Genomic DNA, 17,129 nt, shown 5'->3' with positions numbered 1-17,129 from the left:
ACAGAGAAAGAAGAAATCAAGAACAAGTACCAGAAAAGGGAAATATCAAATTTCTCCAGAGGCAGATTAATATGAAAAATGAAATAGTTTAATACTGTATGATCCACCTTAGAATATATATAAAAGAAAAATAGATATTTAAATATTTTTTAAAATGTAAATGAGTTATCTAGGCCCAAGCTACTCATGATGCAAATATGTAAACCTTTAAAACACCAAACAACCCACAAAAACTGAACTGATAGTAATAAGACTAAATAAATCTCCATATATACACATAGCAATTCAAACATGAATTATCTATGTTCATTTGTAAAAACTGATCTATGCATAATTCCCCCACATTTTGTTAGTAGCAATACGTTTCTTTACCGTGCTGCCTACATTTGTAACCTGTAATATGTTATTCCAATTAAGTGTGTGGGACACTGTTTTATGACATAAAATCATGCCCAAAAGATTCAGATGCTTCTTTTACAAAGTAAACAATAAGCAGCTCTTAAGTTGCTAGTATCGAGTTCACAACTACCTAGGTTTTTTCCAATTTTAATTTTTCTTTTGAATAAAAAAACCCTACAAATTGTTTCTCCAGTAGAAAGTAAAAACAGATGAAAGTAAAAAGGGTCTTTTGCCACTGAGGCAAAAAGACAGAAAGGAGGAGGGAAGGAGGAGAGAAGTAAAAAAGAAGGAGGAGGAGGGGACAGAGAAGAAAATAGGGGAAAGGAGAAGGAAGTTTAATAATCCTTGCTTCAAACAATGGAATCAGCTTTTAAAATCATGTTGAAATGCATGGCATTCTAAGCAGTGGTTTCAATAAAGACAAACACATAAGGCACATGAGTTTAAGACTTGAAAGACAAACAGTTAACAAATGAAAAAAGCTTTCACTTTTGATTATAAAAATGGTATTCTAAAAATAGTTATGAATACATGCAGTCAGCTGACAAAACTGTTTCAAAATGTCTCAGAATACATTTAAGATGAAAATACTCAAAACAAAATACTAACTCCCAAAGCATGCCATATTAAAGGGCTCCTTAAGGAATTTTCTGAAATAAAATGTTTGTAAAAAGTCACACTTCTATCCCTGGGCTATAAACACTTGCTATACTAGTGTACTAAATAGTATCTTTTTTTTTTTTTTTTTTGCGGTACGCGGGCCTCTCACTGTTGTGGCCTCTCCCGTTGCAGAGCACAGGCTCCAGACACGCAGGCTCAGCGGCCATGGTTCACGGGCCTAGCGCTCTGCAGCATGTGGGATCTTCCTGGACCGGGGCACGAACCCGTGTCCCCTGCATCGGCAGGCGGACTCCCAACCACCGCGCCACCAGGGAAGCCCCAATAGTATCTTAAGTAGAAAAGTAAATTTTAAAATGTTTTAAATGATCCCGTCTTAGAAATTCACTGGACAGAGACTAGCTGTGAGGAACAAAAAGTGAAAGTACTGTTGTATGGCTCTCCAACTAGTGTCTCTAACACATCAGATTCCTCCAATATTAAAATCAAGGCAAGTGTGATGAAACAGTCCAAGAACCAAAGAATCTGAAAATCTTTCAAAGTTAATTGTTGTAACTATATACAGTGTGACCTGAATGGAAATATGGTACAGGTACTCCTTTCAAAAGGAGAGGTAGGGCTTCCGTGGTGGCGCAGTGGTTGAGAGTCCACCTGCCGATGCAGGGGATACGGGTTCGTGCCCTGGTCCGGGAAGATCCCACATGCCGTGGAGCAGCTGGGCCCGTGAGCCGTGGCCGCTGGGCCTGCACGTCCGAAGCCTGTGCTCCACAGCGGGGGAGGCCACTACAGTGAGAGGCCCGCATACCGCAAAAAAAAAAAAAAAAGGAGAGATAAAATATGATAACAACAGTAAAAAGATTAAAGCAAATTAGAAAAAATGAATAAATAATTAATTACAATTCTGAAAAACTGCTTTTTTTTTTTAACAGAAGAGACATTAAGTTTCAAATTTTGTCCTACAGTGCTGCCTCTCACTAAGAAAGTGCCCCCTCAAAAGTAGTTCCAGATGCCCAGTATTCTTTCTGATCACTTCAAACTGGAACAACACATCATCATTTTTAAAAACAGGATGCATCAACAGAGCTGCACTTCACAATGTGTGCTCCTTTTAGTGGACACACACAGCCCTGTGTGTAAGTGCTCCAAGCCACTAGGCCAATAGAGTTCATCTTCTTGGAGCATCAACTTTAGTCAAGAGATACATATGGAAGAAATTTTTACTTATGAAAGCATTACTTAATATGCCTAATAAAGATATGAATGTTTAAGATAAAATGTAAAAATTCCAAGAAATTTCTCACACCACACCTCTCAAGAAACATCTTTGGGGAAGGGGAAGGAGGTATTAAATGGACAATCTGAGAAGCACTGGAACAGGAAAAAGAATACTGGTTTGGAAACTAAAAGACCTGGATCTTACAGAATTAAAAACAGAAAAAAAGAAAGCAAAAAGTGCTGGACCAATGGTAAGAAAACAGGAGAGACTGATTAATGAGGCAGCAAACTTTAACTTGCATGGATGCAGGCTAAGAGGACAGCAAATCCATAAGCCTCTAACCACATGCAGGGCGCATTCTGGAAATGTAAGGGACATTTTTAACTACCACAATTGTGGGGAGGACTCACTGGACCTTTAGTGATTAAAAGCCAGGTATATTAGATATCCTGCAATTCATGGACTAGCCAGACTCAACAAAAAATTATTACTTCAAGACTTTCAAATGTCCCAATGCACGGTTATACAGGTTAAAAATTCTTGAACTAAAAGTTAACTGCTTTAAACATTAACTATTTTTCACACAGTTTTAATAGACATCGAATCTCTAGGAATACAACTAACATGTAAATTGAAGGAAGGCTGTACTTTGGCTGAAAATTTTACCTACGGTTATTAATGATTCCTGAAAGAAAAAAAAAAATTACAGCATAATGGCAATTCCAGTTGCCCCACTTGATTTGCCAAAACTAAATCCCTGTGCATGTGTAGTTTTCATACAAATATGTAACTAAGATTGAAGATTGCTTTAACAGTCTTAGAACCAAGTGTCACTACACTTGCAATTATCAGATACACAAAGAATGAGGATGTCAGAGAATTTCATTAATAATTTTGTTGTTAAAATGTTTCATGTTTTTCTGGAATGTCATCCTTATTTTGGTAGGACACAAAAGACAATTTATGTTGTGAAAATTACACACTGACATTGTTTATTTTGGCAAAAGTCTGCTGCACAAATTCTCTATGGCTTCATATATTAATGTTTCTTTTCCTAATTCATCCTTTGCCTATTTGTTTCACATGTGATAATGTTTAAAAATAATGTTTTGTAATACTAAGTAACTACACCATCCCACATAATTACATAAAGAATCATTGTGAGACTATGTTATAAATAAGGCCAGCTCACCTGCAACAGTATCTTACTTCTTTTTTTTCCCAGTCAGTAGTCTGAAATTAAAGTTATTTCTCTCTCTCTCTCATCATATTTAAGTAAGTGTGGCCTGTTATTCTGTATCCTAGCACTAGTTTTTATTTCAATGTCTACTAACAATGCTGCTATGCTGTTTATCTTACATTTTCTTGTACTTCTGATACAGAATGTGTTTTGATCTTTTTACTTTTAAATCCAAACTTACTCATTAAAAGTAGATGCAAAATCTGAATACCATACTGTTTTGTTTTTTAAATATTTATTTATTTATTTTTGGCTGCGTCAGGTCTTGTGGCAAGCGGAATCTTTCCTTGTGGTGCACAGGCTTCTCTCTAGTTGTGGCACGTGGGTTCAGTAGTTATGGCGTGCGGGCTTAGTTGCCCCATGGCATGTGGGATCTTAGCTCCCCGACCAGGAATCAAACCCACGTCCCCTGCACTGAAAGGTGGATTCTTAACCACTGGACCACCAGAGAAGTCTCCTATACTGCGTTTTTTAGTATAATAGTGCATGCATGTTTGAAATATATATTGCTTTATAATAAACTACTTTCCCATTATTTCTTTTACGGTTAAAACATTATTTATATTTATTTTTGAGTGTAGAAAGGTCATGCTATTTATGAATTTCATTTTGGAATAGTTATCTACAGAATACAAAAGTCTATTAGAGTTAAGAGTCACACTGTAAACCAAGTAAAGATTTCATCAAAGACTTGATGTCTCTTCAAAAGACCAAGAACAGCCAAGGTGAAACTTTTAAGGAAGGTTTCCATAACAGCAAGGATGATGTGAAGCTTCAGGAAATGACATGGTAATTAGTATCAAGATGCAGGGAGGGAACTATAAACAATGATTGACACTAACAGTAATAAGCGTTAACAAAATTTCCTGGAAAACAATGGCATCGCTGAAGAGGAAAGCCATAGATATTTATTAATAACGACATAGTACTTAAAAAAAAAAGTGGCTGCTTTTGCAAAGTTACACCTGTCAGGGCAGGAAGTGTGACACTTGGTTATAGAGAAGTAAAAGAAATGCTGAAGAAGGAGAAATTACTGAAGGAATAGCTTTCCCTCCCCCATGATTTACCAAAGACTTTCAAAGGCAGTCAAAAAATGAGCCAGGAAAATTTTAGAAAGATAACTGATTTTGAACTCCATTTAAAGGTCCCTGAAATATATGAAATGGTGATTCTAGTCAAAAGTTCAATGGGCTCAGGACTTCCCTGGTGGCCCAGTGGTTGAGAATCCGTCTGCCCATGCAGGGTACACGGGTTCAATCCCTGGTCCAGGAAGATCCCACATGCCGCGGAGCAACTAAGTCTGTGCACCACAACTACTGAGCTTGCGCTCTAGAGCCCGCGAGCCACAACTACTGAGCCTGCATGCTGCAACTACTGAAGCCTGTGCACCTAGAGCCTGTGCTCCAAAACAAGAGAAGCCACCGCAATGAGAAGCCCGCGCACCTCAACAAAGAGTAGCCCCCGCTCACTGCAACTCGAGAAAGCCCGCGCACAGCAACAAAGACCCAACACAGCCAAAAAAAATAATAATAAAATAAAATAAACAGCTGTAAAAAAAAAAAGTTCAATAGGCTCAGATCTTGAGGTCTAGTCAATCCAGTCTGTTCCATGCTCCCTCCGACAGAAATAAAACTCAAAAGTAATCTTTCATGTTAAATTTGGGGTTTTCATAATAAATATTAGTAAAAACACACTTGAACATTGCACCCTTTAGTTTCATGATGAATTCTGCCACTTTTATGGTTGAAATGGGTTTCCTTGTTTTAACACATGAAATCTTCAAGAAATAAATACCTTCTGACCATGTGACTGACTGAAATACCTTCTGAGAGTATTTGTGACTACTGTCCAAAAAACAATTAGGGCCTAAGTTCACAATTACCTATAGTTTGTTTTTTTTTTTTACTCTTTCCATTTACATCATTTCACTCTTTACCTATGACCTAAAAGTCTTTAAAGTCTGTCATCAGCAGTCATTTTCAAAAAAATTCACTTACGACTGCTGACTTAAGTGAGGCCTGAGGATTAATCATGGATTAAATGAACTAAACTGGGTAGATATGTAAACATGTCTAGGATTGAGAGAAAAACCATAGAAATAAATGTTCAAAGACTTCATTTATAAAAGAGAAAAAGGAAAATAATACAGGCATATAAAATGGTGTTCTTCAGAAAATGAGTGCATATGTATATGAGAAACAACTCTAGATAATAAGAGGAAACAGCTATTAAAAGTTTAAAAAAAGATTTCCTAAAAATAAACCTCAATCACAAATTTAAGAGTATTTTAAGCCAAACACGCTAAGACTGAGAAAATTAAGAGCTAGATCACAACTGGACAAACCCTTGTTAACAGGGAAAAATGACACTTTGCAGTCAAGCCTGAAATCACTATTAATCAAAAAGGACAGATGATTATACTGTACTCTGTAAAGGTTCAGAATTAAATACAAAATGTACCAAAATTAGAGATCTGGAAGAGTCAGGATGTGTGTACAAGAAGCCATAAACAGCCAGAGATTTATAGTCTTATTATGTCTAAACATTACTAGAAAATAACATAAACCAAAGACCGTGCATTTGAATAATTTGTACTATAACACAGTCAATCACTGAAACTGATGCTCCTTTAACTGGGAGTGTGTGTGCTCTGGGATGTGGGTGCCCCCTGGAATACGCAAAGCTCCTCCTTTTGAAGCATTCATTTTAGTTGAAGAATTAAAACATATGTGGATATACTATGAAGAATGCCAAATGTGCATGACAAAATATTAGATTTCAAACAAAAATCTCTTGTTTTCTTTGGCCAGTATGGTGATGTTAGCTGTTAGAGATATGGTGGTGGGAAATTCTTAAGTGCAGCTTCAGATATAGCTTAAAGAGGGCAATAAATTGTTTTAGGAGTCAAAATACATAAAAATGAGCACATTAAAATGTGTATTTGCTTGCTTATCTCAAGTAACCCAACATTTCTCTATTATGATCAAACCCCTAAGAGTCCCCAAAAGTGCTCCCCAAAAGTACTTTAAATGGAAATACTTACTTAGGAAACCAATTTAATCCCAGGTGCTCTGTCTTGGAATATAATATTCTTTCCACCATGTCATAAAGTGGTCTCCAAGGTAACTCCAAGTCATCTCTTGAAAGAAGTTCCTTTTTCCTAATTAAAGAAAGAGTAAATACATGTGTGTATGCTTGCTCAGGGTGTGTATACTACACATACTACACTGGGAGAACAGTTGTTAAATGCTGCTGTCATCACAGTGGGTTTTGCTTTTCCCCATCCTCAGCCACTCACTGGCAAAACATGGTAGGAGGAAGAACAGTGCACGAGGACTTTTGCTGCTGTCCAAACCTCAAGGGGCACCAGGTAAAAAGAGGCATTAAAATTTGTGCCACCATTATTGTAGATGAGTTCCATACTTTCCCACACTATCTATGGAGTACTTAAGTGTTTCCCGAATTGTGCTGGGTGCCTGGGATAAGCAAAAGAATAAATGATCCCTGTCTTCACAAGGATCTTACAGTCTACATAAGGGAAGGTAATCAGTATAAATGAAACAAATAGACAACATATAGTTCAGTATATGCTAGAGAAGAGAAGACTTCATGGAGAAAAAGGAATCTTAATTAAAAGGTTAATTAACACATGGGGTTTAAACTTATGATAAAGTTTTCTGCAATCTTTTTCCAAAATGGTAATTTGGGACTTGGTCTTCTTACCAAAGAACACTTAGCTCTCCTCATTCCCTAAAACCTTGAAGAAAAAAAAAAAAAATCTTAGCAGAAATCACAGGACATTGACTTACTTTAACAAGTTGATTAAGAGACGTGCAAATCCCTGCATCATGCTGATTTCCAGTTTTGGAATTGATACCAGCTCATATAATAATTTGATAAAAAGAACATGATCTTCTTTGCTAAATTTTCTCCCATAAAGTCGAATATATCTGCAAGAGAAAAATCGATACAGCCTTTAAAGATAGATATCGTGATACATTCATGTTCATTGCAGCATTATTCACATAGCCAAAGTGTGGAAGTAACATAAATGTCCACCAACAGACAAATGGATAAAGAAAATGTTTTATACACACACACACACACACACACACACACACACACACACACACACACATATATACACAATGGAATATTATTCAGCCTTTAAGAAGAAAGCTGTCATATGCTAAAACACAGATGGACCTTGAGGACATTATGCTAAATGAAATAAGACAATCAAAAAAAGTCAAATCCTGCATGATTCCACTTATATGCAGTATCTAAAGTAATCAAACTCATAGAAACAGAATGGTGGTTGCCAGGGGTTGGGAAGGCAGACAGGGAGCTACTGTACAATGGGTATAGGGTTTCAGTCATACAAGATGAAAAATTCTAGAGATCTGTTGTATAACAATGTACACACAGTTAACAATACCATACTGTACACTTAAAAATTGTTAAGAGGGTAATTTAAGAGTTTGCCACAATAAAAAAAAATATGTATTGTTACACTTTAATTTCAAAAGTCTTTGATGTCAAACATTTTATCACACTGCACACTCATCACTGTGCAGGAAAGACTTACTCTATATTTTAATTAAGAGATTACCAAATAAGTACTTTATTGACAAAAAACTTATAATTCAGTTATAATAACTGAATTCACATCAACATTTAATGACCAATTATAACACTGCTCTTTTCTTTTTGCATGGTTTTAACTGGCCTTTGGACACGGTAACCTGAAAAGAATCCCTCTGCACCCTTTCCTTTATTAAGCAAGTGCTCATTCAGAATAACAATCTACCTAATGACTTGCTGAAACTACTTAAAAACATCATATCACAACATTATAAAACAGAACAAAAGAGTACAGACATAGAAGTTTACTGTTTTAACCACAAGAATCTTTGATGAACGCTTACTGAGAATCCTGAAACAATACAGCGTTACCTAACTTGTACTATTTGTTTCTAGGCATTAACTCATAACTATAATAAAATTATGTTGCTACCAAAAAAGCACAGTATTTTATCTCAGAATTATATGTTTTCAATTTTTTAACTTTAGGGACTCAATGTAAACAAAAGCGTCAACTATAAGCAATTTAAGGAAAAGGTGTCCCAAAAAGCAAGAATGACTAAGCATGGCATAGTTAAGGATTCAGAAGTAACTAAAACTTAAGGAACAAAAACTTACTTAGAACAAATTACTGGATACTTAAAATCATAAACTCCTTTGAGGAGTTTGAGGAAGACCATTTTATAGACAAATACATAATTCAACAGAAGACACAGCATTAACATTCCTTATATGATCTTTAGCACTTCCCCAACAACTAAGATCAAATTAAACTTGCGTTTAACTTCTAAAATTAGAATACCTGTTTTTCTTTTTCCAGAAAATCCTCAATATTCTTTGTCCAATAAGAGCACTCTTTTTTTAATTTTCTCAGGCTGCTGCATATTTATTCAGCTCTTGTCTGTCTGAACTTTCAAGGTATAATCCCATGATTTCACCTTAGTACTAGGCGATCAAACAGTATTGGGGCGGGGGTGGGGGCGGTGAGGGGAGACAGCAATGAGACCTGAGATATTGTTTTGCCTCTGTCAGTAATTACCGTGAAAGTTTCTTAACCACCTAGGCCTGGTAAAGGAAATGGGCTAATGAAGACAATACGTAGAGACCCTAAGCCCAGGGCTGCCAGAGATACTTCAGGCTGCTGAATGAACATGGTACAGACTCCTGAAGCCTCCCTCAATTTCACTCTAAATTTAGGAGTAAAAGCTAGAATCATTTAAACGCTACTTTCAAGTGAAAACAAACCATATCCCCTAAGAAACAGCACATATTTTAAAGATAAAACAGAAGAGTCCAATGAAACATTTCTTGTTCCCAGTGGCTACCTCAGGCCTTGACAGGGCTCCAAGTGCCCCTGCGGTTATGTACTTACTCTCCCTTGTGGCTAAAAGACTTCTGTGGAAAAATTGAAGAAACACTGCTCTAAGCAACTGAAATAATTTACCTACAAGCCTTTTTACTGTAGTATAAATTGTGTAAACATTAGGGACATAAAATTCATAGAGTCCAAAATTTAATACTATGAAAAGAAGAGACAAACCCAGGGATTCTTAGAGGAGCTAGAACTGCTGACAAAACTAGAGATTTTAGGGGGATTACTCAGAAACCTATGTGCCCTGTCAACAGCAAATAGTTCTTGCCAAGCAGAAAGTGATTCCTGCCTCAGCATTTCTCAAAACACAGACCAAGGGCTTCCCTGGTGGCGCAGTGGTTGAGAGTTCGCCTGCCGATGCAGGGGACATGGGTTCGTGCCCCGGTCCGGGAAGATCCCACATGCTGCGGAGCAGCTAGGCCTGTGAGCCATGGCCGCTGAGCCTGCGCGTCCGGAGCCTGTGCTCCGCAACAGGAGAGGCCACAACAGTGAGAGGCCCGCGTACCGCAAAAAAAAAAAAAAAAAAGGCCAAGACTTCTTCTGAAGAACACAAAAAGTACTGAAAGAAGAAAATTAATAACTGGTCTTCATTAAAATCAGGAACTTCTATTCACAATAAAACACCACTGAAAATAAAAAAGCCCAGTCAGATATTTGGAATACATATCACCATCTGACAAAGTACTCCCCCAAACTACTTAAGAACTCCTTCAAATCAATAATAAACACAACCAAATAAACAATGGGCAAAAGACTCAGGAAGGCACTTCTCAAAAGACAACATCCACATGACTGATAAGCATATGAAAAGATACTCAACATCATTGTTCATCACTAAAATCAAATTAAAACCACAATAGGGGACGGGAACCAAGATGGCGGAGTAGAAGGACGTGCTCTCACTCCCTCTTGTGAGAACACCAGAATCACAACTAGCTGCTGGACAATCATCGACACTAAAACTCACCAAAAAAGATACCCCATATCCAAAGACAAGGGAGCAGCCACAATGAGATGGTAGGAGGGGCGCAATCACAGTAAAATCAAGTCCCATAACTGCTGGGTGGGTGACTCACAGACTGAGGAACACTTATACCACAGAAGTCCACCCACTGGAGTGAAGATTCTGAGCCCCACATCAGGCTTCACAACCTGGGGGTCCAGCAATGGGAGGAGGAATTCCTAGAGAATCAGACTTTGAAGGCTAGTGGGATTTGATTGCAGGACTTCGACAGGACTGGGGGAAACAGAGACTCCACTCTTGAAGGACACACACAAAGTAGTGTGCGCATAAGGACCCAGGAGAAGGAAAAGTGACCCCAGGGGAGACTGAAGCAGATCTACCTGATAGTGTTAGAGGGTCACCTGCAGAAGCAGGGGGTGGCTGTGGCTCACCATGGGGACAAGGACACTGGTAGCAGAAGTTCTGGGAAGTACTCCTTGGCACGAGCCCTCCCAGAGTCTGTCATTAGCCCCACCAAAGAGCCCAGGAAGGCTCCAGTGTTGGGTTCCCTCAGGCCAAACAACCAACAGGGAGGGAACCCAGCCCCACCCATCAGCAGTCAAGCAGATTAAAGTTTTACTGAGCTCTGCCCACCAGAGCAACAGTCAGCTCTACCCACCACCAGTCCCTCCCATCAGGAAACTTACACAAGCCACATAGATAGCCTCCACACAGATCCACAGATCAGTGGATCTCCACACAAATCCACACAGATCCACCAGAGGGCAGACAGCAGAAGCAAGAAGAACTACAGTCCTGCAGCCTGTGGAACAGAAACCACATTCACAGAAAGATAGACAAGATGAAAAGGCAGAGGGCTATGTACCAGATGAAGGAACAAGATAAAACCCCAGAAAAACAACTAAATGAAGTGGAGATAGGCAACCTTCCAGAAAAACAATTTAGAATAATGAGTGAAGACGATCCAGGACCTCGGAAAAAGAGTGGAGGCAAAGATGGAGAAGATGCAAGAAACATTTAACAAAGACCTAGAAGAATTAAAGAAGAAACAAACAGAGATGAACAATACAATAACTGAAATGAAAACTACACTAGAAGGAATCAATAGCAGAATAACTGAGGCAGAAGAACGGGTAAGTGACCTGGAAGACAGAATGGTGGAATTCACTGCTGTGGAACAGAATAAAAAATAAAGAATGAAAAGAAATGAAGACAGCCTAAGAGACCTCTGGGACAACATTAAATGCAAGAACATTGGCATTATAGGGGTCCCAGAAGGAAAAGAGAGAGCGAAAGGACCAGAGAAAATATTTGAAGAGATTATAGTCGAAAACTTTACTAGCATGGGAAAGGAAACAGCCACCAAAGTCCAGGAAGCGCAGAGATTCCCATACAGGATAAACCCAAGGAGAAACACGCCAAGACACATAGTGATCAAATTGGCAAAAATTAAAGACAAAGAAAAATTACTGAAAGCAGCAATGGAAAAATGACAAATAACATACAAGGGAACTCCCATAAGGTTAACAGATGATTTCTCAGCAGACACACTACAAGCCAGGAGGGAGTGGATTGATATACTTAAAGTGATGAAAGGGAAGAAACTACAACCAAGATTACTCTACCTGGCAAGGACCTCATTCAGATTCGATGGAGAAATCAAGAGCGCTACAGAGAAGCAAAAGGTAAGAGAATTCAGCGCCACCAAACCAGCTCTACAACAAATGCTAAAGGAACTTCTCTAAGTGAGAAACACAAGAGAAGAAAAGGACTTACAAAAACAAACCCGAAACGATTAAGAAAATGGTAATAGGAACATACATACCGATAATTACCTTAAACGTGAATGGATTAAATGCTGCAACCAAAAGACACAGGCTCGCTGAATGGATACAAAAGCAAGAACGATATATATGCTGTCTACAAGAGACCCACTTCAGACCTAGGGACACATACAGACTGAAAGTGAGGGGATGGAAAAAGATATTCCATGCAAATGGAAATCAAAAGAGTAGCAATACTCATATCAGATAAAGTAGACGTTAAAATAAAGAATGTTACAACAGACAAGGAAGGACACTACATAATGATCAAGGGATCAATCCAAAAAGAAGATATAACAATTATAAATATATATGCACCCAACACAGGAGCACCTCAATACATAAGACAACTGCTAACAGCTATAAAAGAGGAAATCGACAGTAACACAATAATAGTGGGGGATTTTAAAACCTCACTTACACTAATGGACAGATCATCCAAAATGAAAATAAAGAAAGAAACAGAAGCTTTAAATGACACAATAGACCAGATAGATTTAATTGATATTTATAGGACATTCCACCCAAAAACAGCAGATTACATTTTCTTCTCAAGTGCGCATGGAACATTCTCCAGGATAGATCACATCGTGGGTCACAAACCAAGCCTCAGTAAAGATAAGAAAACTGAAACCATGTCAAGCATCTTTTCTGTCCACAATGCTATGAGATTAGAAATCAATTACAGGGGAAAAAACGTAAAAAGCAACAAACACATGGAGGCTAAACAATACGTTACTAAATAACCAAGAGATCACTGAAGAAATCAAAAAATACCTAGAGAAAAATGACAATGAATACATGATGATCCAAAACCTATCGGATGCAGCAAAAGCAGTTCTAAGAGGGAAGTTTATAGCTATACAAGCCTACCTCAAGAAACAAGAAACATCTCAAATAAACAATCTAACCTTACACCTAAAGGAACCAGAGAAAGAAGAACAAACAAAACCCAAAGTAGCAGAAGGAAAGAAATCATAAAGATCAGAGCAGAAATAAATGAAATAGAAACAAAGAAAACAATAGCAAATATCAATAAAACTAAAAGCTGGTTCCTTGAAAAGATAAACAAAATTGATAAACCATTAGCCATACTCATCAAGAAAATAGGGAGAGGACTCAAATCCATAAAATTAGAAATGAAAAAGGAGAAGTTACAACAGACACTGCAGAAATACAAAGCATCCTAAGAGACTACTACAAGCAACTCTATGCCAATAAAATGGACAACCTAGAAGAAATGGACAAACTCTTAGAAAGGTATAACCTCCAAGACTGAACCAGAAAGTAATAGAAAATATGAACAGACCAATCACAAGTAATGAAATTGAAACTGTGATTAAAAATCTTCCAACGAACAAAAGTCCAGGACCAGATTGCTTCACAGGTGAATTCTATCAAAGTTTTAGAGAAGAGCTAACACCATCCTTCTCAAACTCTTCCAAAAAACTGCAGAGGAAGGAACACTCCCAAACTCATTCTCGGAGGCCACCATCACCCTGATACCAAAACCAGACAAAGATCCTACAAAAAAAGAAAATTACAGACCAATATCACTGATGAATATAGATGCAAAAATCCTCAACGAAATACTAGCAAACAGAATCCAACAACACATGAAAAGGATCATACACCATGATCAAGTGGGATTTTTCCCAGGGATGCAAGGATTCTTCAATATACGCAAATCAATCAATGGGATACACCATGTAACAAACTGAAGAATAAAAACCATATGATCATCTCAACAGATGGAGAAAAAGCTTTTGACAAAATTCAACACCCAATTATGATAAAAAACTCTCCAGAAAGTGGGCATAGAGGGTAACTACCTCAACGTAATAAAGGTAGTATACAACAAACCCACAGCAAACATCATTCTCAATGGTGAAAAACTGAAAGCATTTCCTCTAAGATCAGGAACGGACAAGGATGTCCACTCTCACCACTATTATTCAACATAGTTTTGGAAGTCCTAGCCACGGCAATCAGAGAAGAAAAAGAAATAAAAGGAATACAAATTGGAAAGAAGAAGTAAAACTGTCACTGTTTACAGATGACATGATACTATACATAGAGAATCCTAAAGATGCCACCAGGAAACTACTAGAGCTAATCTTTGAATGTGGTAAACTTGCAGGATACAAAATTAATGCACAGAAATCTCTTGCATTCCTATAAACTAATGATGAAAAATGTGAAAGAGAAATTAAGGAAACACTCCCATTTGCCATTGCAACAAAAAGAATAAAATACCTAGGAATAAACCTACCAAGGGAGACAAAAGACCTGTATGCAGAAAACTATAAGTGATGAAAAAATTAAAGATGATACCAACAGATGGAGAGATATTCCATGTTCTTGGATTGGAAGAATCAATATTGTGAAAATGACTATACTACCCAAAGCAATCTACAGATTCAATGCAATCCCTATCAAATTACCAATGGCATTTTTTACAGAACTAGAACAAAAAATCTTAAAATTTGTATGGAGACACAAAGAACCCGAATAGCCAAAGCAGTCTTGAGGGAAAAAAAGGAGCTGAAGGAATCAGAGTCCCTGACTTCAGACTATTCTACAAAGCTACAGTAATCAAGACAATATGGTACTGGCACAAAAACAGTAACATAGATCAATGGAACAAGATAGAAAGCCCAGAGATAAACCCATGTACCTATCGTTAACTAATCTAGGACAAAGGAGGCAAGGATATACAATGGAGAAAAGACAATCTCTTCAATAAGTGGTGCTGGTTAAACTGGACAGCTACATTTAATAGAATGAAATTAGAACACTCCCTAATACCATACACAAAAATAAATTCAAAATGGATTAGAGACCTAAATGTAAGACCAGACACTATAAAAGTCTTAGAGGAAAACATAGGAAGAACACTCTTTGACATAAATCACAGCAAGATCTTTTTTGATCCACCTCCTAGAGTAATGGAAATAAAAACAAAAATAAACAAATGGGACCTAATGAAACTTAAAAGCTTTTGCACAGCAAAGGAAACCATGAGCAAGATGAAAAGACAACCCTCAGAATGAGAGAATATATTTGCAAACGAATCAACGGACAAAGGATTAATCTCCAAAATATATAAACAGCTCATGCAGCTGGATTTTAAAAAAACAACCCAATCCAAAAATGGGCACAAGACCTAAACAGACATTTCTCCAAAGCAGACATACAGATGGCCAAGAAGCACATCAAAAGCTGCTCAACATCACTAATTATTAGAGAAATGCAAATCGAAACTACAATTAGGTATCACCTCACACCAGTTAGAATGGGCATCGTCAGAAAATGTACAAACAACAAATGCTGGAGAGGGTGTGGAGAAAAGGGAACGCTCTTGCACTGTTGGTGGGAATGTAAATTGATACAGCCAGTATGGAGAACAGTATGGGGGTTTCTTAAAAAACTAAAAATAGGTCGAAGCAGCCTTTACCATTGAGCCAACCCTTGGAAGAGTCTCCCAGATCCAGCGCCAACATCAGGTGAATGAAAAATAAACGTATGTGTTTTAAAGATTAAAAAAAAAAAAACTAAAAATAGAATTACCATATGATCCAGCAATCCCACTACTGGGCATATACCCAGAGAAAACCATAATTCAAAAAGACACATGCACCCCAATGTTCATTACAGCACTATTTTCAATAGCCAGGTCATGGAAGCAACCTAAATGCCCACTGACAGACGAATGGATAAAGAAGATGTGGTACATATATACAATGGAATATTACTCAGCCATAAAAAGGAATGAAATGGGGTCATTTGTTGAGACGTGGATGGATCTAGAGACTGTCATACAGAGTTAAGTAAGTCAGAAAGAAAAAAACAAATATCGTATATTAAGGCATGTATGTGGAAACTAGAACAATGGTACAGATGAACCAGTATGCAGGGCAGAAGTTGAGACACAGATGTAGAGAACAAATGTACGGACACCAAGGGGGGAAAGCCATGCGGGGGTGGGGATGGTGGTGTGATGAATTGGGCGATTAGGATTGACTTGTATATACTGATGTGTATAAAATTGATGAGTAATAAGAATCTGCTGTATATAAAAAAAAATTGAATTAAATTAAAAAATTTAAAAGAAAAAAAAAAGAAAAAACTAACCACAATAGGGTACCACTTCATACCACCAGACTGGCTAAAATTAAAAAGCCCAACAATACCCAGTTTTGGTGAGAACATGGAGGAACCAGACCTTTCATAGGCTACTGATGTGTGTATAAAGTGGTATAACCACTCTGGAAAAACTGCTTGACATTACCTAGTAAATGTCTATTAGACATTAGACTGTTTAAAATCCACATTCCTAGGCTCCATCTTAAATCTAGTCCATCGAAAATACTGGGAGTGTTAAATGCAGCAAAGTTGTTTCTTTAAAAAAAGAGGAAATTTTAAAATATATTGAGAATGGAGGCTCAGAGTCTCAATTTTACAAAAACGACTCCAGTTTTTTCTATATATTTATGCTCAAGAATTCTACTTTAGACCATATTTAGAGACAGTCCGTTCTCTTTTTCCAATAAATTTGCACATTACATTTTACGACTAAAAATTTCTATTAAAATACTTGAAAACCTCGGTAACAGTCAGGATTGAACTTCTGAATAGGATATTTTCTTAAACTATCCAGAATATATAGATGACAAGTCATTATGTTCCATCCTCCCGTAGGGGTAAAAAAAACAGTAAAAGATAATACAAAAGCATTTTTCAACTGCTTCCTCCTCACAACCCTACAGTGAATTAATCAAGTGTATTAATCAAATGCTTTAATCTTTTAAAAAATTTTTATTTATTTATTTTTGGCTGCATCAGGTCTTCATTGCTGCGCGCGGGCTTTTCTCTAGTTGTGGTGAGCGGGGGCTACTCTTCGTTGCGGTGCA

General features: G+C 37.4%; 1 protein-coding gene across 1 annotated transcript in view; it reads right to left on the bottom strand.

Moving 5' to 3' along the window:
* Window positions 1-17,129, bottom strand: part of PSME4 (proteasome activator subunit 4) — a 100,685-nt gene that overhangs the window by 64,892 nt on the left and 18,664 nt on the right. The window contains exons 2-3 of the mRNA XM_004286518.4: window positions 7,283-7,423; window positions 6,517-6,633 (exon numbers count right to left, since the gene is read on the bottom strand). Of these exons, the coding sequence (XP_004286566.1) occupies window positions 6,517-6,633; window positions 7,283-7,423 (258 nt within the window). The remainder of the gene's footprint in view (window positions 1-6,516; window positions 6,634-7,282; window positions 7,424-17,129) is intronic.

Source organism: Orcinus orca, chromosome 13, assembly GCF_937001465.1.
Source record: "Orcinus orca chromosome 13, mOrcOrc1.1, whole genome shotgun sequence".
Taxonomy (NCBI): Eukaryota; Metazoa; Chordata; class Mammalia; order Artiodactyla; family Delphinidae; genus Orcinus; species Orcinus orca.
The sequence above is the reverse complement of the archived record's forward strand: the minus strand, read 5'-3'. Positions and strand labels throughout refer to the sequence as shown.